At 40.1% G+C, this 24,929-nt stretch overlaps 1 protein-coding gene across 1 annotated transcript; it reads left to right on the forward strand.

Annotated features, from left to right (window-relative positions):
* The first annotated feature begins 1,272 nt into the window (after positions 1–1,272).
* LOC138664671 (keratin, type I cytoskeletal 42-like) lies at positions 1,273–24,677 on the forward strand. The gene is made up of 8 exons (XM_069751574.1): positions 1,273–2,027; positions 16,198–16,280; positions 18,751–18,907; positions 19,209–19,370; positions 20,665–20,790; positions 23,023–23,243; positions 23,447–23,481; positions 24,488–24,677. Exons 1-8 carry the CDS (start codon positions 1,623–1,625, stop codon positions 24,598–24,600), a joined length of 1,302 nt encoding a protein of 433 aa, XP_069607675.1. The 5' UTR covers positions 1,273–1,622; the 3' UTR covers positions 24,601–24,677.
* Positions 24,678–24,929: the final 252 nt, after the last annotated feature.

The following is a 24,929-nucleotide window of genomic DNA, read 5'->3' on the forward strand; positions in this document are numbered from 1 at the left end:
GTAAGGCTGGTTTCACATTTGCGTTTTTTTGGGTGCGTTTTTGCGGTAAAAAACGCAAAAAAACGCATGGTGAAAAAACGCATGTAAACGCGTGCAAATGCTGCGTTTTTTTGACGCATGCGTTTTTGCATGTGGTGAAAAAAACGTGGCGTTTTGATGCGTTTACATGCGTTTTTTCATGCGTTTGCATTTTTTAAACGCATGCTGAGAAATGTGTGACAGCTGCCAATCATCAAAATAAAGTAAAAAACACACTATAAACAGAAATAGTTAGGGTTAGGGTTAGGGGTAGGGTTAGGAGTAGGGATCATAACCCTAACCCTAACCCTACCTCTAACCCTAAGGGATCCTACCCCTAACCCTACCCCTAACCCTAAAAGGATTAGGGTTAGGGTTAGGGGTAGGGTTAGGGTTAGGGGTAGGGTTAGGGGTAGGGTTAGGGGTAGGGTTAGGATCCCTTAGGGTTAGGGGTAGGGGTAGGGTTAGGGTTAGGATCTCTTAGGGTTAGGGGTAGGGTTAGGGGTAGGGTTAGGGTTAGGATCCCTTTATCACTTTTATGTTGGGGGGTGGCATATCAGTGTGTTTTCTGTTTTTTTAATATAAAAACGCATGCATTTTTAACGCAAAAAAACGCATGCACAAAAAAACGCATGCGTCCCCATTGACTCCAATGTATTTTTTGACCCCCAAAAAACGCATGAAAACGCATGCGGTTTTTTTTTGGTCCAAAAAATGCCTCTCAAAAATACTACAAGTTGCATTTCTGAAAATGAACACATGCAGTAAAAAAACGCATGCGTTACAAAACGCGACCAAACGCGTACAAACAAAAATGCATGCGTTTTCAATGTTAAATATAGGAGAAAAAAACGCATGCGTTTTTTTGAAAAAAAAAACGCTGCAGACAAAAACGCAAGTGTGAAACCACCCTAAGATTAGAGAAATAATTATGTTTTTTTTTTACCAAAAACAGCTTAGCTCTTTTCCATAGGCTTTGTCTTGGTTTGCAATTCTGTCCCATTCCAGTGAACAGTGAAACACTAAACATGGCCTATGGTCTACTGATGCTATTTTTTGAAAAACAGTCAGTTGTAAAGAAATCCTAATTTCATCCATAGAGCAAACTTAGTACGTCCTAATTTCATCCTTAAAGAAAACTTAGTAGGTATATAAGGCTTGTCAAAACCTTATTGATGTGTGTGTTCGTTGAGCAAACAATGGTAACTTGCATTGACTTCTGTGTTTGTATCTGGTCACTTCCCTCGGAATTTCCATTTTAAGCAATACACAATGAAGGGCACAGCTTATGCCAAGCAGGAACGAAGCCAGATTTATGTAACTAGTATGGATGGTCATTTGTACAGATCTGAAGATATACAATAAAGTGTAATGACTTTTTAAGGTCTGCATATGAACCTGAAAGCAAGGCTTTATAGGATTCAAAGGTTTTATTTGCTCAGCTTTTCATGCCTCACTTATCAGCAGTTGAGGTATATTGCACTTTTATGGAGGAGGAGGAGCTGTAATTCTTGGATATAAGGAGTTCCATCAACAGTAATTCTCTTCCACGCTTCAGTCATTTCTCAAGTCCATTCACACTAACTGGCAAGTCTAACCTCACCATGTCTTACAGCATAGTCGGCTACAAGAGATTAGGTTCTGTAGACAGAGCTCCAACATTTTCTGGAGGAAGCTATAACAAATCAGTATCAAGATATGCCGGAAGTGTTTATGGCGGAGCTGGTGGGTATGGGACCAAAATCTCAACCGGTTCAGGTTTTGGTGGTTCCTTCGGTAGCAGTCTCCAGATTGCCACCAATAGTGATGTCCTCCTGGCTGGAAATGAGAAGGAAACAATGCAAAACCTGAATGATCGTCTTGCTACTTACCTGGATAAAGTACGATCCTTGGAGAGGGCCAATGGGGAGATAGAGCTGAGGATCAAGGAGTGGTACAGCAAACACTCTGGCATTGTGGAGGCCGACTATAAAGATTATTACCAAACAATTGAACATCTGAAGAACAAGGTGAGCTATTAAAATTTTATATAATTCAATTTGAAAAAATATTAAAATGGATTAAATTATTCTAAGTTTGCTTAAAATGATCGAGATGCAAACATGTACCACCCACTCACTTCTCCGTACTTGAACGACAAAAAGTACATAGGGTGTAACAACGGCTGTTCATGTCTGTCATGTTGACTTTGGCATAATGTTGCTAGTAGTTCTTGAGCAAACATCATAAATTATTACTCAAGTGATCTATCACTGAAAATATAATAGGCCTGTCAGTGACAGAATAAGGTTTAAACTATTACTGTATCTAGTAAAGATCTGCTCTGCAAAAAAGAACCAGATGGCTTATGGAAGGCTAGGATTAGAAAATAGAGTCTGTTATTTTTCCAGAAAATATGCCCTTGTTGTCCGTAGGCTATGTCTGGTAATGCAGACATTTGAATTTTGTTCCATTGCCAACTACCTGGCATCAACTGTTTTATGTACCCGCTAAGAATGTCCACAACCATCAATGGTATTTTTATGGAAGGAAATTAGTCAGATTTGTCTATATGGACAACAGTTTTGCAGGCTATCCGTATAGCATGCTTGCACTATCAGAGTGAATGTCTGCAAAAAAAAGGGCATGTATATATACACTGAGGTTTTTGAGGAGTTGCCTGAAGCATACGCCTCAATAATCACTTAAAAAAACTTTACGTACTCTTCCAGTTAAGTTTTATTGTAAATCCTCCTTTCTGGTCATAGTTTCAGTGCTTTGAATGTTTTTTTTCACTTTCTGTTTTTAAAAATGGCTGGTGGAATAAGAGAAAGTGCAGGACACTTCTTTAAAGCAACTCCTGATGGAATCTGCTCCATAAAAGCAGCAACAATGAAATCAGGAAAGAAAAAACCCACATCAGAAAACTGAAAAATTCCTCAAAGAAGCATTTCCTGGTTGTTTTTGACCACCTTAAAAACACTTTTTGCACACAGTGTAATTGTGGTGGATGTTAGATATCAGCCATAATACTTGAAGGCGAGGGTATTGAAACTATATACAATATATAATGAAGGCATATGCTGCAGGCTGTTAATCTTTTGAGACATTAACGGAGCTAAAGAAAAAGGTTCTCACCCTTCAACTAGGCTATTCAGCCATTACCTAGTTTGACCAAATGAGTCCTTAGCTTTAGGACATCATGTCTTGACCAAGCTAAATGCATGTGTAGGCTACTTAATTCACATGATGAATTCGCATGATGAATTGCCTTGGGATTCTAAGGATTTGCCAAGTTATACTCTAAAAATATTTTCCTTTAAGATAGCAGCAGACAAGAATGAATCCAATGGTCATCAACATATGAATAGACCTTCATTCACAGCAACATAATGTCATTTTTCATCCCCAGGGGAAATGATTTTCCAAAATGTTCTGAATTTTGAAGAAAGTATTCAGCCATATTTAGAGCTAGATAAAAAAAAGTTTCCCCTTACCTGAGGCCCACCACCAACTATCTCTCAAGTGGCTACAAACTAATGAGTTGAACAAAAAATAGCATTATGTCCCGTTTTTTAACTGCACTATGCAAAAATTACTAGGGGTGAATCTATGTTTTCCTCCTCTCCATCACCCGGGTCAAAGAATTTCCTTGAGTGATACTCATCTCTGCGATTTCCCTAACTAGAGGTTCAGACTTTGTATACTGCTGAAAACTTTTAGTGATGCACAGCAATATTTTATACAAGATCCGAGTGGGGGCAATTTACGTTATCACACTAAGCAAATATCGAAAATACCCATTGCGTGACATTAGGCCTAAGTCTTGGCACAGACCAGTGGTATAAATGACGAATTATTGAAGGAATATTTGGGAGCAATTATTTATCAGTCATAAACAGTTGGCTACGAGTAATATTTTCTAATCAGAACAGATTAGATGGTTATGATAGCCACACGACCCAAACGAAAGCAATCTGCCAAACAGCTTTACTATTAATATGGGTCATATTAATGCCCAGCTGTCACAGAAACTCCATTATCTATTACATAATTATGTTAGAATATGGGTTTATATGATTTATCAGATGAGTAAAGCAAACGTACAGTACTGCACTACATTAGTAATTAAAGAATGTATCTAGAATTACCCATCTCTTTACTAGTAGATCCCAAACCCAATGTCACCACTAAAGGTGTCGACATTATGGGCAACTTCCTAAAAAGTTGAGAAAAATCAGAGTTTTAGATTTTAACATCTATGACCTATCATTTTGTATAGAGTGGGTGTAGAGCTACCAGAAACTTTTACAATAGGGGTGGGACCAATGCTCATAGTAGTGTCAGAGCCCCTAATGTTTTTGGCACATCTGGTATTGCAGCTCAGCTAAATTACAATGTATGGATATAACTAAGGCTGAAGATAACTGCTGAAAAATATCCACAGATTTATATACTAATTGAAGAGCTAAAAACTAGTTGAAAAATAATGTAATCTGTATCTGTAAATATTGAGAAGTCTTAAAGATTGCTCGACAAGAAATGTTTATATCCCTGATCAATTTCGGACTAGGGTGCCAAGGGCCTACCAGTAGCATCGACTCTGGGGGCGTACTGTTCAGCTGCATGGAATTATTACCTGACCCTAATTCACAAGTTTACCTCTGCTTCTACAAAGTGAACCAAATGTATTGTGCCAATTGCTGCTTATACAGGGAGTGGTAGGGACCGTTTCCTGCACAGGGACCCACAGGGGCCAGTCCCTGCTGTTCCCAACCTATACCTGAATATTGTACACTAACACTAACATTTTGGGTTTACCTTCATCACGGTCTACAATTAAGGGCTCATTCAGACATCCAACTTTCATGTTTGAGTGCTATTGGTGATTTTCATGGATAGTACTTGTACCTGTGATAGTCTGTAGGGCAATTCACTTGACCAATTGTTTCCTCAGACCGAGGGGTCAGAAGAAAATCTTGGAAAAATATCCAACTTTGATCCGAGAGTTGGATCAAAATTGGCAAGTCAATGGGTTAGTGAAAATATTGTACCACACTTGGATGACATCGATTTTCATGGACTGTCAGAATGGAGAAGGTGGATTACTTTATTATTTTTTTTTTAAATTTCTCCACTTACAACAAATTTGGATGACACTTGTACCATACTGTGATCAAACTCTGATCTTCTCATACATGAAAAAATAGGACATCTGAATGAGCCCTAATTCACTCTGTATCAAATTTATCTTTCCATTACCGCCTTTTTTTATGTGTTTATATGCCTGTTTATATGTGTTTGCCTGTTGTTTCTGAGTGCTGGGTTTACGACTTTCAGATGTTTTTTTTTTACCTGACTCATTTCAAACTTTTCAAAAAAGGCTCAAATTTTGTTGCAAAAGTACACCAGTCCTTCCATTAGAGTAAAATAATATACTGTATATAGACATTACTTCAGTGGAGGGGCTCGAGTACATTTATGCCTTTTTTTGTAAAGTTCTAAATGATAAATCAGGTAAAAATATCTGGAAACCTTAAACCCATCCCTCAGAGTCGAACAAAGAAACAACAAAAACAGGCAAACACATATACGGTATATATAAATATGGTAAAAAATGTTGCACAATGAAACGTGTGACTTTTTTGCACTAAAATGTTACAAAACTGGTTAGAGACATCAAAAATAGCTCCTTTTCCATTGCGCAATTAATAAATTGTGTGAATTTTGATGAATTTAGCCAAACACATCAGTGAAAACCACAAGACAAAAAAGAGAAGTGGCTTAAAACAAAATTTAAATTATGAATTTAGTTTTCTATCCTTTCACACAAATTAATGTTAGTATGGATTTTGCTACATACTCTAAAAGATGTGTTACCAGGAAGAAATATATTTTTGAGTAAACCATGACCTGTGTCCCTGAACACCTGAGAGTCCAACCCTCTTCTTCAATCTTCTGTAACCTTATATGGTTAGTAAAGATACTGATGAAGTCACCTGCTTTATATAACTAACCGTCCACACCTATATACACCTTTGACCCAGAATAGTGTAGACCAGGGAATGGCACGCTTATCTCAATATACATTCTCTTAGCTAAAAACTATGCAACTCAGACCTTGAAACATGTAACATCATTAAATCAATTGCATGTATGTTTTTTTTCAAACATGGAAACTTAAGACTTTCACACAAATTTAACATCGATCTATCTACTAAGCCAGTCATTGCTACGAACAACCACATAGTCTAGTAGCGCTAAAGTTCTTTCCATGAAATGTCCTTAAGTCATATGCAATTAACTCTCCCGAAAGGACATCTTTGAATAAACCAGCACCTTTATATAGACCAAATTTCCAATAACAGATACTATATCATTTGGCTACTGATTACCTTCATTAAGAGGACCAGCCTCCTAGAAGACGGTTTTAGTGTGGCTGTCTCAAAGAGTTTTCATTGTATTACTAAGTACAATAATGTTGAAGGTCTCATTAAATGGTGAACCCAGATAACCTCTAGAGAATTTGGATACATTTCACGTCCATAATATTTTTAGAATTTACTTTGTCTTTTACGGTATCAGACTGAGCTTTGAGTGGAGTATGACTCTCCTTCAGGATTCAGGACGCCAGTTGAGTATGTGGAGTAATGCTATATGGGAAAAACATGCAAATTACCTCTCTTCTGAAAGGAAGCTGCCTCACTGGTGCTACCTATGAGAAGCTATCTCCATAGATGGCACCAGTAAGAGAATATTGGACTTAAAAACTAATTGATTTTAATAATGTGGATTTGTACATTAAATCTCAGGAATGACCTCATAAGTTGGTTCTAATGGCATTTAAGTATAGATATCAGCACAGTACAGGGTATAGACACCATCCTCCTCAATAATGAAGACAAGAACAGGACCCTCAAGACATCAAGACTAAAAGTGCTTTAAAGGGAACCTGTCACCCCCAAAATGGAAGGTTAGCTAAGCCCACCTGCATCAGGGGCTTATCTACAGCATTCCGTAATGCTGTAGATAAGCCCCCGATATATCCTGAAAGATGAGAAAAAGACGTTAGATTATACTCACCCAGGGGCGGTCCCGGTTCTGTTCTGGTCGATGGGCATCGTGGTCTGGCCCGGGGCCTCCCATCTTCTTACGATGACGTCCTCTTCTTGTCTTCATGCTGCGTCTCCGGCGCAGGCGTACTTTGTCTGCCCTGTTGAGGGCAGAGCAAAGTACTGCAGTGCGCAGGCGCCGGGCCTCTCTCACCTTTCCCGTCACCTGCTCAATGCAGTACTATGCTCTGCCCTCAACAGGGCAGACAAAGTACGTCTGCGCCGGAGCCGCAGCATGAAGACAAGAAGAGGACGTCATCATAAGAAGATGGGAGGCCCCGGACCAGACCGTGACGCCCATCAGACCAGAACAGAACCGGGACCACCCCTGGGTGAGTATAATCTAACCTCTTTTTCTCTTTTACACGTTCCCTTTAACATTGCGTCTCTGCTCCATTCAGTGGCCCTGTTGGAATTTCAGTCTACTACGTCTGAGTGTCCTGTTATGGCTGGCAATCAGGCAACACAGCGTGCAGTAATCAGCGCACATACAGAGATCTGGCAATAACCAAAAACAATAGGACGAGCTCTGAGACGTGGAATCTCTGTAGACTGCAGTACCTGATCTATCCTCACACAACTATAAGCAGCAGTGGATTGCGCCTAACAACTACCTATGCAACTCGGCACTGCCTGAGGAGCTGACTAGCCTGAAGATAGAAATACAAGCCTGACTTACCTCAGAGAAATACCCCAAAGGAATAGGCAGCCCCCCACATATAATGACTGTTAGCAAGATGAAAAGACAAACGTAGGAATGAAATAGATTCAGCAAAGTGAGGCCCGATATTCTAGACAGAGCGAGGATAGCAAAGAGAACTATGCAGTCTACAAAAAACCCTAAAACGAAAACCACGCAAAGGGGCAAAAAGACCCACCGTGCCGAACTAACAGCACGGCGGTGCACCCCTCTGCTTCTCAGAGCTTCCAGCAAAAGACAATAGCAAGCTGGACAGAAAAAAACAGAAAACAAACTAGAAGCACTTATCTAGCAGAGCAGCAGGCCCAAGGAAAGATGCAGTAGCTCAGATCCAACACTGGAACATTGACAAGGAGCAAGGAAGACAGACTCAGGTGGAGCTAAATAGCAAGGCAGCCAACGAGCTCACCAAAACACCTGAGGGAGGAAGCCCAGAGACTGCAATACCACTTGTGACCACAGAAGTGAACTCAGCCACAGAATTCACAACAGTACCCCCCCCTTGAGGAGGGGTCACCGAACCCTCACCAGAACCCCCAGGCCGACCAGGATGAGCCACATGAAAGGCACGAACAAGATCTGGGGCATGGACATCAGAGGCAAAAACCCAGGAATTATCTTCCTGAGCATAACCCTTCCATTTGACCAGATACTGGAGTTTCCGTCTAGAGACACGAGAATCCAAAATCTTCTCCACAATATACTCCAATTCCCCCTCCACCAAAACAGGGGCAGGAGGCTCCACAGATGGAACCATAGGTGCCACGTATCTCCTCAACAACGACCTATGGAATACATTATGTATGGAAAAGGAGTCTGGGAGGGTCAGGCGAAAAGACACCGGATTGAGAATCTCAGAAATCCTATACGGACCAATAAAACGAGGTTTAAATTTAGGAGAGGAAACCTTCATAGGAATATGACGAGAAGATAACCAAACCAAATCCCCAACACGAAGTCGGGGTCCCACACGGCGTCTGCGATTAGCGAAAAGCTGAGCCTTCTCCTGGGACAAGGTCAAATTGTCCACTACCTGAGTCCAGATCTGCTGCAACCTGTCCACCACAGAATCCACACCAGGACAGTCCGAAGACTCAACCTGTCCTGAAGAGAAACGAGGATGGAACCCAGAATTGCAGAAAAATGGAGAGACCAAGGTAGCCGAGCTGGCCCGATTATTAACGGCGAACTCAGCCAACGGCAAAAATGACACCCAATCATCCTGGTCAGCGGAAACAAAACATCTCAGATATGTTTCCAAGGTCTGATTGGTTCGTTCGGTCTGGCCATTAGTCTGAGGATGGAAGGCCGAGGAGAAAGATAGGTCAATGCCCATCCTACCACAAAAGGCTCGCCAGAACCTCGAGACAAACTGGGAACCTCTGTCAGAAACAATATTCTCAGGAATGCCATGTAAACGAACCACATGCTGGAAGAACAAAGGCACCAAATCAGAGGAGGAAGGCAATTTAACCAAGGGCACCAGATGGACCATTTTAGAAAAGCGATCACAGACCACCCAAATGACCGACATTTTTTGAGAAACGGGAAGGTCAGAAATGAAATCCATCGAAATATGTGTCCAAGGCCTCTTCGGGACCGGCAAGGGCAAAAGCAACCCACTGGCACGTGAACAGCAGGGCTTAGCCCTAGCACAAATTCCACAGGACTGCACAAAAGCACGCACATCCCGTGACAGAGATGGCCACCAGAAGGATCTAGCAACCAACTCCCTGGTACCAAAGATTCCTGGATGACCGGCCAGCACCGAACAATGAAGTTCAGAGATAACTTTACTAGTCCACCTATCAGGGACGAACAGTTTCTCGGCCGGACAACGATCAGGTTTATTAGCCTGAAATTTCTGCAACACTCTCCGCAAATCAGGGGAGATGGCAGACACAATGACTCCTTCCTTGAGGATACTCGCCGGCTCAGATAACCCCGGAGAGTCGGGCACAAAACTCCTAGACAGAGCATCCGCCTTCACATTTTTAGAGCCCGGAAGGTATGAAATCACAAAATCAAAACGAGCAAAAAATAACGACCAACGGGCCTGTCTAGGATTCAAGCGCTTGGCAGACTCGAGATAAGTCAAGTTCTTATGATCAGTCAATACCACCACGCGATGCTTAGCACCCTCAAGCCAATGACGCCACTCCTCGAATGCCCACTTCATGGCCAGCAACTCTCGGTTGCCCACATCATAATTACGCTCAGCAGCAGAAAATTTCCTGGAAAAGAAAGCACATGGTTTGAACACTGAGCAACCAGAACCTCTCTGTGACAAAACCGCCCCTGCACCAATCTCAGAAGCATCAACCTCGACCTGGAACGGAAGAGAAACATCAGGTTGACACAACACAGGGGCACAGCAAAAACGACGCTTCAACTCCTGAAAAGCTTCCACGGCAGCAGAAGACCAATTAACCAAATCAGCACCCTTCTTGGTCAAATCTGTCAATGGTCTGGCAATGCTAGAAAAATTACAGATGAAGCGACGATAAAAATTAGCAAAGCCCAGGAATTTCTGCAGACTTTTTAGAGATGTCGGCTAAGTCCAATCCTGGATGGCCTGAACCTTAACCGGATCCATCTCGATAGTAGAAGGGGAAAAGATGAACCCCAAAAATGAAACTTTCTGCACACCGAAGAGACACTTTGATCCCTTCACGAACAAGGAATTAGCACGCAGTACCTGGAAAACCATTCTGACTTGCTTCACATGAGACTCCCAATCATCTGAGAAGATCAAAATGTCATCCAAGTAAACAATCAAGAATTTATCCAGATACTCACGGAAAATGTCATGCATAAAAGACTGAAAAACAGATGGAGCATTGGCAAGTCCGAACGGCATCACCAGATACTCAAAATGACCCTCGGGCGTATTAAATGCCGTTTTCCATTCATCTCCCTGCCTGATTCTCACCAGATTATACGCACCACGAAGATCAATCTTAGTAAACCAACTAGCCCCCTTAATCCGAGCAAACAAGTCAGAAATCAATGGCAAGGGATACTGAAACTTAACAGTGATCTTATTAAGAAGGCGGTAATCAATACACGGTCTTAGCGAACCATCCTTCTTGGCTACAAAAAAGAACCCTGCTCCCAATGGTGACGACGATGGGCGAATATGTCCCTTCTCCAGGGACTCCTTCACATAACTGCGCATAGCGGTGTGTTCAGGTACGGACAAATTAAATAAACGACCCTTAGGGAATTTACTACCAGGAATCAAATCGATAGCACAATCACAATTCCTATGCGGAGGTAGGGCATCAGACTTGGACTCTTCAAATACATCCTAAAAGTCCGACAAGAACTCTGGGATGTCAGAAGGAATGGATGACGAAATAGACAAAAATGGAACATCACCATGTACTCCCTGACAACCCCAGCTGGTTACCGACATAGAGTTCCAATCCAATACTGGATTATGGGTTTGTAGCCATGGCAACCCCAACACGACCACATCATGCAAATTATGCAGTACCAGAAAGCGAATAACTTCCTGATGTGCAGGAGCCATGCACATGGTCAGCTGGGCCCAGTACTGAGGCTTATTCTTGGCCAAAGGTGTAGCATCAATTCCTCTCAACGGAATAGGACACCGCAAAGGCTCCAAGAAAAATCCACAACGTTTAGCATAATCCAAATCCATCAGATTCAGGGCAGCGCCTGAATCCACAAACGCCATGACAGAATACGATGACAAAGAGCACATTAAGGTAATGGACAAAAGGAATTTGGACTGTACAGTACCAATAACGGCAGAGCTATCGAACCGCCTAGTGCGTTTAGGACAATTAGAAATAGCATGAGTAGAATCACCACAATAGAAACACAGTCTGTTCAGACGTCTGTGTTCTTGCCGTTCTACTTTAGTCATAGTCCTGTCGCACTGCATAGGCTCAGGTTTACTCTCAGGCAGTACCGCCAGATGGTGCACAGATTTACGCTCGCGCAAGCGACGACCGATCTGAATGGCCAAGGACATAGACTCATTCAAACCAGCAGGCATAGGAAATCCCACCATTACATCCTTAAGAGCTTCAGAGAGACCCTTTCTGAACAAAGCCGCTAGTGCAGATTCATTCCACAGAGTGAGTACTGACCATTTCCTAAATTTCTGACAATATACTTCTACATCATCCTGACCCTGGCATAAAGCCAGCAGATTTTTCTCAGCCTGATCCACTGAATTAGGCTCATCGTAAAGCAATCCGAGCGCCAGGAAAAATGCATCAACATTACTCAATGCAGAATCTCCTGGTGCAAGAGAAAACGCCCAGTCCTGTGGGTCGCCGCGCAAAAAAGAAATAATAATCAAAACCTGTTGAATAGGATTACCAGAAGAATGAGGTTTCAAGGCCAAAAATAGCTTACAATTATTTCTGAAGCTCAGGAACTTAGTTCTGTCACCAAAAAACAAATCAGGAATCGGAATTCTTGGTTCTAGCATCGATTTCTGATCAATAGTATCTTGAATCTTTTGTACATTTACAACGAGATTATCCATTGAGGAGCACAGAGCCTGAATATCCATGTCCACAACTGTGTCCTGAAGCACTCTAATGTCTAGGGGAAAAAAAAGACTGAAGACAGAGCTAAGAAAAAAAAATGATGTCAGGATTTCTTTTTTCCCTCTATTGGGAATCATTGGTGTGGCTCCTTGTACTGTTATGGCTGGCAATCAGGCAACACAGCGTGCAGTAATCAGCGCACATACAGAGATCTGGCAATAACCAAAAACAATAGGACGAGCTCTGAGACGTGGAATCTCTGTAGACTGCAGTACCTGATCTATCCTCACACAACTATAAGCAGCAGTGGATTGCGCCTAACAACTACCTATGCAACTCGGCACTGCCTGAGGAGCTGACTAGCCTGAAGATAGAAATACAAGCCTGACTTACCTCAGAGAAATACCCCAAAGGAATAGGCAGCCCCCCACATATAATGACTGTTAGCAAGATGAAAAGACAAACGTAGGAATGAAATAGATTCAGCAAAGTGAGGCCCGATATTCTAGACAGAGCGAGGATAGCAAAGAGAACTATGCAGTCTACAAAAAACCCTAAAACGAAAACCACGCAAAGGGGCAAAAAGACCCACCGTGCCGAACTAACAGCACGGCGGTGCACCCCTCTGCTTCTCAGAGCTTCCAGCAAAAGACAATAGCAAGCTGGACAGAAAAAAACAGAAAACAAACTAGAAGCACTTATCTAGCAGAGCAGCAGGCCCAAGGAAAGATGCAGTAGCTCAGATCCAACACTGGAACATTGACAAGGAGCAAGGAAGACAGACTCAGGTGGAGCTAAATAGCAAGGCAGCCAACGAGCTCACCAAAACACCTGAGGGAGGAAGCCCAGAGACTGCAATACCACTTATGACCACAGAAGTGAACTCAGCCACAGAATTCACAACAGTGTCCGCCTCCTGTAGGTGTACATTCCCGTAAATGAAGCACGCCGGAGTGCACGTTCACTCTGCCATCACCATTATAGTCTATGACCCCGTCGGTGCATACATCTTAACCCTGTTTTGCTGAAGATTTGGGCATAAACTCTGCCGGGGCCACTGAACGAGTGCAATGTGCAATTGAAAACGCAATGTGAAAGCACCCTAAGCAAGACATGCTTTATTATATTTTGTTCCACTAATGTCCTTCCAGTTTAGTGACTTTCTGTTTTAAGTACCGTACTCAATCTTTACAGTGATATAAAAAGAAGAAAGAAGTATGCCCATACAAAGGGATGACCCAAAATGAGTCACTGTTTATTTATTAATGTACAGACAAAAAGACGCCACATGGTAAAAACAATTAAAATATGTATGTAGTGGCTATTGCTCATTTTTACTGATACCGAGCTCCAAATCCAGTGCATAGCCCTAGAGAATATTCAATTCTTACTGCATACAGTTTTTAATTTTTCGTTCAGTATGCATTAAGCTCCGAAGCTCCACCTAGTGATGGCTGCAGGGAAAAAGAATTGTGACATTAATTTTATAGGAAATATTATTAGCAGGGTGGATATTCACATTAAATGTTTAACACATGATGCTTATGTCCTCCAGGAAAGGAAAAGCTACACCAGTTCCAGCCCTGACTTACAAAAGAAATGAATGGTTACGTCAATGACACTTCATTTTCAACATGTTTTTGCATATACAATATGTGGAAATAATTCCCTGAAGACTATGGTATTTTCCCATATAGAATGACATGGTATAGAAGCATCACTACATGAGTAACATCGGGTGGATATACGGCACTTTGATATATGATCAAACACAGTCAAATAACAAGAAAGCAGAATTCAAATTGCGGAGCGATTAAGGGAGGGAACCGTCAAAGTGAAAAGATCATTGTGAGGAAACCTCTCAGCCAGAGGAAAATTAGAGAGATATTATCGCACCCGTCTACATCACACCTGTCACAAATAGCTCAATGACAAAGTAACAATGCATCATTGTCAATAGCCGCACGGTTTCATTTACATGCATCATCTGCGTCGTAATTAGGCGTCTGCCAATAGATTGAATATTACACAAATATCATTTGTTTGGCAGCGGTTGACTTCATATTGCCTCCGCACTTTCTTCAGCTTCTTCAATTTACTTCTGATGCCATGTTTTAGGATGCTATTTCTTGGCAGAAATCCTGGCCTCGAATAAAGAAACTGTTTTGAGAAGTTGTAAGGGATTATAATTAATTAAGACTGCATAAGCACAATTATACATAAAGAATGCAAACAGTAGCTGTTTTTGTGTTGCTATTATTCTATTGTAGTAAGAGGTTGGGGACGATTACAAAAGATTTTTTCACAAACAACGCCACTTTTGTGAGCTGGTCACCTCTCAAAGTAGTAATATAGGTAGAGAAAAGTAGAACAGCAGGCTGACCTCAATTGTAGACTTATTAAAAAATTCCAGACCAAACAAAAGACCATCTCTGTATTTCTCATTCTCTACAAGCAACGTTTCAGGTAATGAGACCCTTCATCAGACTTAATGATTAGTGATGAGCAAATATACTCGTTACTCAAGATTTTTCGAGCACGCTCGGGGGTCCTCCGAGTATTTTTTAGTGCTCGGAGTTTTATTTTTTCTTGCCGCGGCTGAATGGTTTACGTCTGTTAGCCAGCATAAGTACATGTGGGGGTTGCCTGGTTGCTAGGAAGTCCCCACATGTACTTAAGCTGGTTAACAGATGTAAATCATTCAGCTGCGGCAAGAAAAACGAAAACTCCGAGCACTAAAAATACTCGAGAAATCTCGAGTAACGAGTATATTCGCTCATCACTATTAATGATAAGTACAAAAGACAAAATAGATAGTGAGCACATATTTGTGTAAATGAACAAAAAAAAAAAAAATATATATATATATATATAAAGAAAATTATAATAATATCAAAATCTGTATCATAGCTCATACAAATTCTCTACTGGGATATAGGAAGGCAAACAAGATACTTTGAGAAATCCAAATATAGAAGTTGGTACAAATTATGACAGGATGGCAATAAAAATGTAGTAAAAATACAAGTTGTATAGTAAAGAGGTGGTGTACTCCTAAAGAATATAAACCTCAGGCGCACAAGGCAAAAGGCTTTTGAATGGATGTGCAGGTAATGCAAAGTGTCAAGAAGAGTTAGCATTTCTACTAGTTTACTAACAGATTTTTTAAAACTAGGGAAATAGGATAAAATTATGTATTTCAAGGTGCGTGAAAAGGTCATTAGGATTCTATTGTTGAGAAGGTACTGAGGATGGCGTCCTTTGTGTTATGAACCTATGGATTAAAGGGATAAATTAGTCATTTTGCACTAACAAACTGCTTTTAACATCGACACCTCTAAAACTCAAGGCATCCTACCAATCAGCCGAGATAGATTATATATATATATATTATAGATTACCAACCATAATACAAGAAGGGCCAGGAGCTGTCAGAGAGCCAGACCCTTCCAATGTGCCTGCTTCTTCCTTCCCAACACGTCATACATTGGAGGAGAGTCAGGCGGCCATTATACGCTTTATATAGAAGGGAGTCCTAAGTGATGGAACTTCCCTAACAATGTCCATTTGCCCTAATATGTAATATAGTTGGAGATTATCTTTATGAGTCAATCCATTTGATTGTCATCAAAGGAGTAAATCCCTTTGAATTTACAAATCTAGCTACATTTTGTTAATCACTTGATTGAACAGAACTATATGTAACATCATGAGTCTTCTTCTGGGTAAAATGACTCATTGCTTCACATTACATCATTAAAAGTTGTGATTTGCTACATTTGACCAAAACAAAGTGTCGCCAATGTTCAAGAAAAATGGTATGGCTACAGAAAAATGACTATGTATTGTGTTCTTCTAGATACTGACTGCTACCTTGGACAATGCTCGAGTTTTGTTGCAAATCGACAATGCTAAATTGGCAGCTGATGACTTCAGACTCAAGTAAGGAAATCTTTTCTACTTCTGATGAAATTGTGCTAGCTGCAGGTTAGAGAGGTTTTCCCATCTTCAACATTAAAGGCATTTTCACAGGTCGACATCCTTTGGGAGTTTTGGAAGTTATGGAAACAGCAACAAAAAAAGAAGAAAACTGAGTCAAAAAAATGACAATAAAAAATATCAAAGTTTATTATTACACAAAAAATAAGTAATTCCAAAGGAAGAGGAAAATTACACAAAATTGTATTCATAGCATTATGCATGTATATTTAACATATGGGTTTAATCTGAAGACAGTCATTCACTCCATGGGTGTGAATAGGGGCCAAAGGAAAGGTCAGGATTAATGATTATAAATGCAAACAAAAGGGAAAAGTAAAAAAAGGTATGTAATTCCATTAAAATCTAATGCAACGGTTCATTAAGTGCTTGTGCACATAGATATATATGCATTAGATATATAAATAGTCATAAAGGTAACATGCACTCAATATAGCGCACTGTAGTATCCTACATTATGCATTGTTGTTAAAAAGATTAGTTCTAATAAACTACGAGATAATTACCCATTATAGGTGCTTCGTCCTGCCTTAACCCCGGCCACGTACCCCAACGCGCGTTTCGCTTTAGATGTCGCTTCCTCGTTATATGCTGACACACTACTGGTATTTATACATAGAGTTATGGAAACAGCTTAGTAGGCATGTTTTCCATATGTTTGACTTCCACAAATCAGACAAGCTGACCAACACGTGTTCGGCCGACAGCTATTTCTTCCAACCCACCTATACACACGTACTTTCAAGTTGAGTGCCCATGCATATCTTATGAATGGAGAGAGAAAGTAAGCTGCTGCCAGCTTATACCCTATGATATCAGCCATTGAGAGAAAGTAAGGACACCTCCATACTTAAAATGTAAAGTGCTGTGGAATATGTTGGCACTATAGAAATAAAAATTATTATTATTATACTAAATGGATGGTGGGCTTGTCCTAACTAAATTGGTAGGTTTGGTTAAACTACTTTGCAGGCGCTTCTTTAGGTACACAGAATATCCTCTATTTTCCTCTACTTACAGTTAGAAGCATACAAAAGTTTGACATGAACCCATAACAGGTTATTGGCACCATAATAATGCATCCATACAGCACATTAATCCATTAGTGAAGAAATGTCCAAGATGTGATGTTAGATCTAATCCTACAGAATTCAGCACATTATAGCTAAAAACATAAATCTAATCAATATTCTAAAGATGATGGTAATTACACAATACTAAAAATACCTGCAAAATGCTGAGCTCAATGTGCCATAAATAAATAATGAGGAGTCTATTCCAACAAATGGCTGCATAATTACAGCATACAACAAAGGTCAGATTACACTACAGCTGACACCTGAAGTTCCAGCTCACCTTATGTCACTGGTTAAAGTCTCAACCATTCCATGCCCCATGAATCAATCTAATCTGAAAAATAAAGGAAAACACCTATAAAGTACTCAGGACAATCAGCTGATGGTGTGGCTTATTTGCTTGATGTATTAAGGTCTCCTAAACCAGTGGCTACTTCCCACTTTATGCACAGATCTGCCTGTGCACTATCTGTTCATCGTAGAGTAAACCAACAAATGTCTTTTAAAGAGTGAAACCCATTTATCTTACAATAGTGTTGTTAACTTGTCAGCAAACCATCTATAAATGTAACTGCTCAGCTTGACCAAATGTGCGGTTGTTTTCAATAGAAAGAGGGGGTTAAGATGCTGTCAGACTCTTCCTCTCATCTTTTCTGAGGACTGAAGGATCCACTGTTGAAATCCAATGTTGCTTTCTTTCTCAAATTCATCCATTGGGGCTAAGTCAGGAGGCTCCCAAACATCTTAGAATAGATAGTCGGCTGGTCCAATCAAAATCAGAAGTTTCATCCGCCGTTGTTCTAATGTATATGAACACCATTATTTTTCAGTTTTGCTTACTATGCACATGAATTATGTCATGGTAGAATTTCTGTTGGCCTTTGCTGACTAGCTAACCATCTGTATATAGATATAAGTTTGTAGGTTCTCCATCACAACCCAAAGCTATAACCTTGTCATGTAAGTAAGATAGCCTACAATAAAACTTGGAATGCAGCCTTAATCCACCATAGTCAATCAAGAGAATGTAAGCTCAAGAAATGAAAAGGCTATGATCATTAAGGTCTTTTTTTCCAAAGTCCTTCTCCTATTTCTTCATCAACCAAGTGCTCAAATCCTACATGTGTGACACCTTGAGCTTCTCCCTCTCCCTTCAGCATACTCATGCCTCAATATTTTCAGCATCAGTAGATTGGGAATCTCCAACTTTCCATCGTGGTTAGTTTCAGTTATGTTGGGTGTTGATGGGCCCCTTCAAATGCTAGACATCATAAAAGCTGCTACTTTAACCTATAATTTTTTAAATATAGTTTTCTTTAACTATCAATGCATTGTAGGTTTGAAACTGAGCAGGCTCTGAGATATGGGGTGGAACAAGACATCATGGGACTCCGTAAAGTAATTGATGACCTCAGTTTGACCAGAGCTGACCTTGAGCTTCAGATTGAAGCTCTGCAAGAAGAACTGGCCTATCTCAAGAAGAACCATGAAGACGTAAGTTGGTCATTGTTAAACCACATTTGGCACCTTTGTCATCACTGTATTTGGCACAATGTGTACCATATGTATAGTTTGTACTGCACTATCAGGCACAGGTGTCTATGTGTGAACTTGGGCAACACATGAGTTTTTTCAGCTATCAGTTCCATAGGCATAGAGCAACTTACCATCAGCTCACATCATGACCTTCATATATGACCTTAAGTAGTCATAACACAATCTATGTACAAGCTGCTTGAATTTTTGCATGTTCTGAAATAATATCATCTAACATAACATGTTTCTTGGCATTCAGGAGGTTTTAGTACTCCGCAAGCAAGTTGGTGGAACAGTCAACGTTGAAGTGGATGCAGCACCTCCTGTGGATCTGGCCAAGATATTGGCTGACATGAGAGTCCAATGTGAAACTGTAGTGGAAAAGATAAGGAAAGAGGCAAAGGAACAATATGAAAGCAAGGTAAGTTTGCGAACAAAACACAATAAGTCGATACCATAAGAGGGTGTAAGCATAAAAATGAAAAAAAATAAACTATTTGGTTTGTTCCTGCCCTGTTGTGGGCAAAAGGATTCTCCTACAGACGAAGACACAACAGATTTCAAAAAGTTCATAGACAACTCAAGGACAAATACTTTGCTGAATGGGGTCTGTCGCTTTTTCTTTTTTTAAATCAATTTTTTCCTAGTCCTAAGAGTAGTGTGTGCAACCATTCCCACAGCTTACAATACAATAAATATTAACCTAAACTAGATAGATGGGGCATTAGAATAGTATACTGTAGAGGATCCAAGTATTTTATGGCAGCAGTTTCTTCTGTTCACAATGGCAACTACCAATATTCAGCTCATAATAAATTAGCATGAGCAATTACTTAATAAAAACTATTCTGAGCAGAAGTGAGACAATTTGCCATATGGACTTCATTGCTGAAAGAGGAACATGTCCTAGAAGATGAGGACATGAAGAAGTTTTGTAAATTTTGCTTTTACTGTTTCACTGAACTTCCAACTGATTTACATTAATTTACCACTCTCCACAACCCTTCGTTGTGACTATTTGCCCAACTCTGAATGAAGGTGGTCCCACTAATATCTGGACACCACATGAACATCAATTTCCATTACCATGGTAGTTACTTTACATTTACATCCTACCTCACTTATACAGTTAGGTCCAAATATATTTGGACATAGACAACATTTTTCTAATTTTGGTCATAGACATTACCACAATGAATTTTAAGCAAAACAATTCAGATGCAGTTGAAGTTCAGACTTTCAGCTTTCATTTGAGGGTATCCACATTAAAATTGGATGAAGGGTTTAGGAGTTTCAGCTCCTTAACATGTGCCACCCTGTTTGGACCTAACTGTATCTGTTTGGAATTACTGTAGAGTTTACACAGAGTAAGATATTCTATCTGGGTCTATAGTGCAAATTTTCAACACTAATATTTTCTTAAGTTTTTTTAATTTTTTCTTTTTAGCTGAATCCTGCATGTTCTCTCTCGCTTACTTTCCACATTTGTCACACTGGTCTATAGTATGATGAAGCTTCTAGTTTATTTGTAGATTGTGTGCTAAAAACTATAAAGTTCATGTGACCAAGCAGGTCTTCTTGTCCTCAGTGGCTACAGCTCGTCCACAGAGCACACTGGACCTAGGGACAGATTCAACATCTGAATATAGGAGAACAGATCCCTGTTTCCTATCAACCACCTCTCTTATGTGCATTGTTTTTTTGCTTCTTTTTAGATAGAAACTGTAAGCATTCAGATAGTAACAGAAACTAATGAGCTGGAGAAAACCAAGGTCATAATTAAAGAGTTGAAACGCAGTTTACAAAGTCTGGAAATCGAGTTTCAAGCAGAACTGAGCACGGTATGGATTATAGCATTTATGATTCTCAGTAGATCCGATATCTGTATGGTCACATATATATGGTTGGATATTTCTTCAAATCTTTTAGCTCTTTTTAATATTATTCAATATGTAGCCCATTCTCTTGTCCTCTCTACTATGTAATGTAATTTTCAGATTTGAGACTCATAGGATTTAAAACTTCTTTCCGAGTCTCTGTTAGAGTAAAAGTACTTGATTTTGTAGCTATATACTACTTAAAATAGTTTGACGTACGGCTGATGATTGGCTAAGCGAACGTTAAAAGGATGTTACAGATCAGCTCATTTGTCAGCTGATCACATCTTTTAAGCGGATGTAAAAATCCTCATTGACCAACAGCTCATCCTCTTGTATGAATAGGGATGTGTTAACAAAAGTATGCAAACTGTACGGCGATGGCTTTTGTAACAATTGTTTATTTCTATGCAGTTTGCACATGCAGATGATTAGATACAGTGGCTTGCAAAAGTATTCACCAGTCTTGGTTTTTTGCCTATTTTGTTACTTTGCAACCGGTGTTTAAATATTTTTGTTTTCCGATTTGTGTGAGATGCATCAACACTAAATATTCTAAGATGGTGACGTGAAAGTAAAATAATATAGGCGTAAATTAAATTTATAGGATCAAATAACTAAAATTGGCATGTGCATATATATTCACCCCTTTTGCTATGAAGCCCCTTAAAATTTCTGGTGCAAGCAATTACCTTAAGTTACACACTTAGTGAAATGAAGTCCGCAGGAGGTGGCCTTTATGCAAGGCTTGATGTGAGATTGCCAAAAGACATGTGGGAGACTCCCTTAATGTATGGAGGAAGGGGCAGTGGTCAGATGAGACCATAATTTTAGTTTTTGGCCTTCAAGGTAAATGCTAAGTCTAGCGCCAAACCAACACAGCTCGTCACCCCAAGAATATCATCCCCACAGTGACATATAGTGGTGGCAGCATCATGCTGTGGGGATGTTTTTCGGCAGCAGGAACAAGGAAAATAGTTTGAAGCGAGGGGAAGATGGATGGTGGGAAATATAGTGATATTCTCAAGCAAAACCTGTTTCAGAATGTCAGTGATTTGAGACTGGGATGAAGGTTCACCTTCCAACAAGACAATGACCCAAAGCAAACTGCTAAAGCAACACTCGAGTGGTTTAAGGAGAAACGTGTAAATGTTTTGTTATGGCCTAGTCAATGTCCAAACCCTAATCCAATGGAGAATCTGTGGTCTGACTTGAAGATTGCTGTTGATCAGAGAAAACCATGTAAGTTGAAGGAGCTGGAGCAGTTTTGCTTAGAGGAATGAGCTGAAATCCCAGTGACAAGATGTGGAGAGGTCATATAGACTGATCGAAAGTGACTTGCAGCTGTAAATATCGCAAAAGGAGGCTCTAAAAATTACTGACTTTAGGGGGGTACATGGTTATGCACGCAAGTTTTCAGTTATGTTGTACTATTTTTTGTTTACTTCACAATAACAACAACAAAGAAAATCAAATGTTCACAGTTATAGGCATGTTCTTTAGATGATCTGATGCAAACCCTCCAAAAAATAAAAAACAGAGAAATTCAAGGTCGTGAGATAACAAAACATGAAAAATGCCAAGGGAGGTCAATAGTTTCGCAAGCCAACGTATATGCAACGAACTGTATCAGTGCTTGTTAGAGTAATGATTAGGGCAGGATATAAAGGGCTCCATAGACATTAGACTAAAATCTGCCAAGCTCACTGAAATTCCCCAACATGTGAAGTGTGGAGAAGAATCCAGTTGTTAGAATTTCAATCCTTTTCTTCAGCTGAGTGATAAGCTACTGACAGTCTTTTAGAAGCTCTCTCAAGGAGAACTCAAGAAAGTTACATGAAAACAAGCATTTTTGTATATGGGGGAGCCAAGAGGATGTAATGAACAGAGGAATTGACCATTCTTTCAACTGGCCTGATGAGGTGCCCAGCAGCAACCTTGTAAGACAGAACAAGGATGGAAGGCCTTTGCTCTTGACAATAGTGCATGTCCTATGTATCAAATAGTTATGGCATGTCATAAATGTCTAAGAAATGTCCAAGATAGTTCATTGTATTCAAAGATTTTTTTGTCAGGACAATTTCTTCTCAAATAGCCTATCTCCTTCTGTACTGAATTTAAAAAAAAATGTAATTGCTACTGAAATTAAATCCTGTTGATTTTCCATTATTAACATCTGTTATCTTCCTTCAACAGAAAAACGCTCTAAGTGACACACTTCAAAGTATTAATGCTCAGTATGCTGCTAAGCTGTCCCAGATACAGGAAAGGATCAGCATTATTGAAGCTCAGTTGCTACAGATCCGGTCAGACATGGGACGCCAGTCTCATGAGTATGAGCTTCTTCTGAACATCAAGATCCGCCTGGAAATGGAGATCGCCACTTACCGTCGTCTGCTTGAAGGGGAGGAAGTGTCGTGAGTTATTATTGATAAACTTAAGTGTAGAAATTTATACAATGTCATAGGATAGGAAAGTTTTCAATCAGCATATGGTTCACATGAGTCTAGAACTTGATTCCCCATAACTTGAATTTTACATGCTGAATGATGCCAGCACATCACAAAAATACGTCTAAAAAACACAATAATATTACATGTCTTTTTTACATTTTTTTTAGCATCATGACGTTGGAAGAAGAAGAGAGACAAAGAGGTAATAATACAAATATCTTTACCGAGAAACAACTTAAAGACTAAAGACTGCAGGGAACTGTGGAAGGGGAGCAGATTAAAATAAAATACAATGAAGATTTATATTAGACAGATTATAAAGGTAGGAGGGGTGACTCCAACTTAGGAGTCTCAAATCCTCATTCTCAGTTGGAGAGCAAGACGGAAAGCAATGTCTCTTTCTATAGAACTGAATGGGACTGTCTGAAACAGCTGCATACACATTTGGCTTTTTCTGAAGCACCTATTTAAAGGGAATCAGTCATCTCAAATTGGCGGGCTATGTAAATGGCCTGTGTCTGGTCTGATGGGTGGTGTTTCGTCTTTTCTCCACCCCATCCTTCCCCGCTGTCTGCAATATTTTCATGAATTTGAGTAGGTGTCCTCCATAGTTTGGGCGTGCGCAATGCAATCTTTCCTCGCGCATGCGCAATATGCTTTGCCCAACTGCGGGAAAAGCCGAAAAGCATTACTGCGTATGCGCACGCGCACTATGTCCCGGAACACAGCAAGATACTTCCGGGACATACCGCGCCGGCGCATGCACAGTAATGTTTTTCGGCTTTGCCCGCAGTTGGGCAAAGCATACTGCACGTGCGCAAGGAAAGATTACATTGCACACGCGTGAACTATGGAGGACATCTACTCAAATTTACGAAAATATTGTGGACAGCGGGGAAGGATGGGGTGGAGAAAAGAAGACAAAACGCCACCCATCGGACCGGACACAGGGCATTTACATAGCCCGCCAATTTGCGGTAACAGATTCCCTTTAAAGAAGTCCTGACATCAGATCAAAAGCGGGCAGTTTTTGCTCTTATTTTATTACTGCTGCTTTGTCAGTTATTACCTTTATATATCTTGGAGATGTCTGTGTTTGGGGTCCGTGCTCAAACAGTAGGTTTTCAGATTTGGTTATCACTACTTGTCGGCGATTCTAATTCACATATTTACCTTTACCTTTAACTACTGTATTTTGTTCCTTCCAGAGCTCCTCAGAAGCCGAAAAATTAAGACAATCGTAGAAGAGGTGATTGACGGAAAGGTGGTGGCTACTCAAGTTAGGGAGGTTGAAGAAAAGCTACCAAGTATAATGCAATGAGAAGAATTACTTCACTCCTAATAAACGTCTTGACTTGTTGAGGATTTCCAATAAATAGATATATACATTCTAAACAAGTCTCAAGTAATTTTTGCACTGGTAAAAACTGATCCTTGCAGTTCTCAAAAAAGTGCTTTGAAATAGATTGAATTGTGAAAATAAAAATAAAAATATTTCATGATTGTGACAAAGGGTATAAAACTATAGTACCCAGGGACGTGAATTCAGGATGTAAAGTCTTGTGGACAACACTAAACACCAGGAATAGCCCAATAAACAGGCACTAAGAATTGAGTCACTAAGCCTTTGGAGGTTTTCTTGGACAACCA

This window comes from Ranitomeya imitator, chromosome 2 (genome assembly GCF_032444005.1).
Source record: "Ranitomeya imitator isolate aRanImi1 chromosome 2, aRanImi1.pri, whole genome shotgun sequence".
Lineage (NCBI taxonomy): Eukaryota > Metazoa > Chordata > Amphibia > Anura > Dendrobatidae > Ranitomeya > Ranitomeya imitator.

Bases quoted from the DNA above. Each gene is read 5' to 3' on its own strand.
- LOC138664671 (XM_069751574.1), top strand. From the start codon at position 1,623: ATGTCTTACAGCATAGTCGGCTACAAGAGATTAGGTTCTGTAGACAGA. The intron at 2,028-16,197 runs GTGAGCTATTAA...GTGTTCTTCTAG, and splicing joins TTGAACATCTGAAGAACAAG to ATACTGACTGCTACCTTGGA. The intron at 20,791-23,022 runs GTATGGATTATA...TTCCTTCAACAG, and splicing joins TTCAAGCAGAACTGAGCACG to AAAAACGCTCTAAGTGACAC.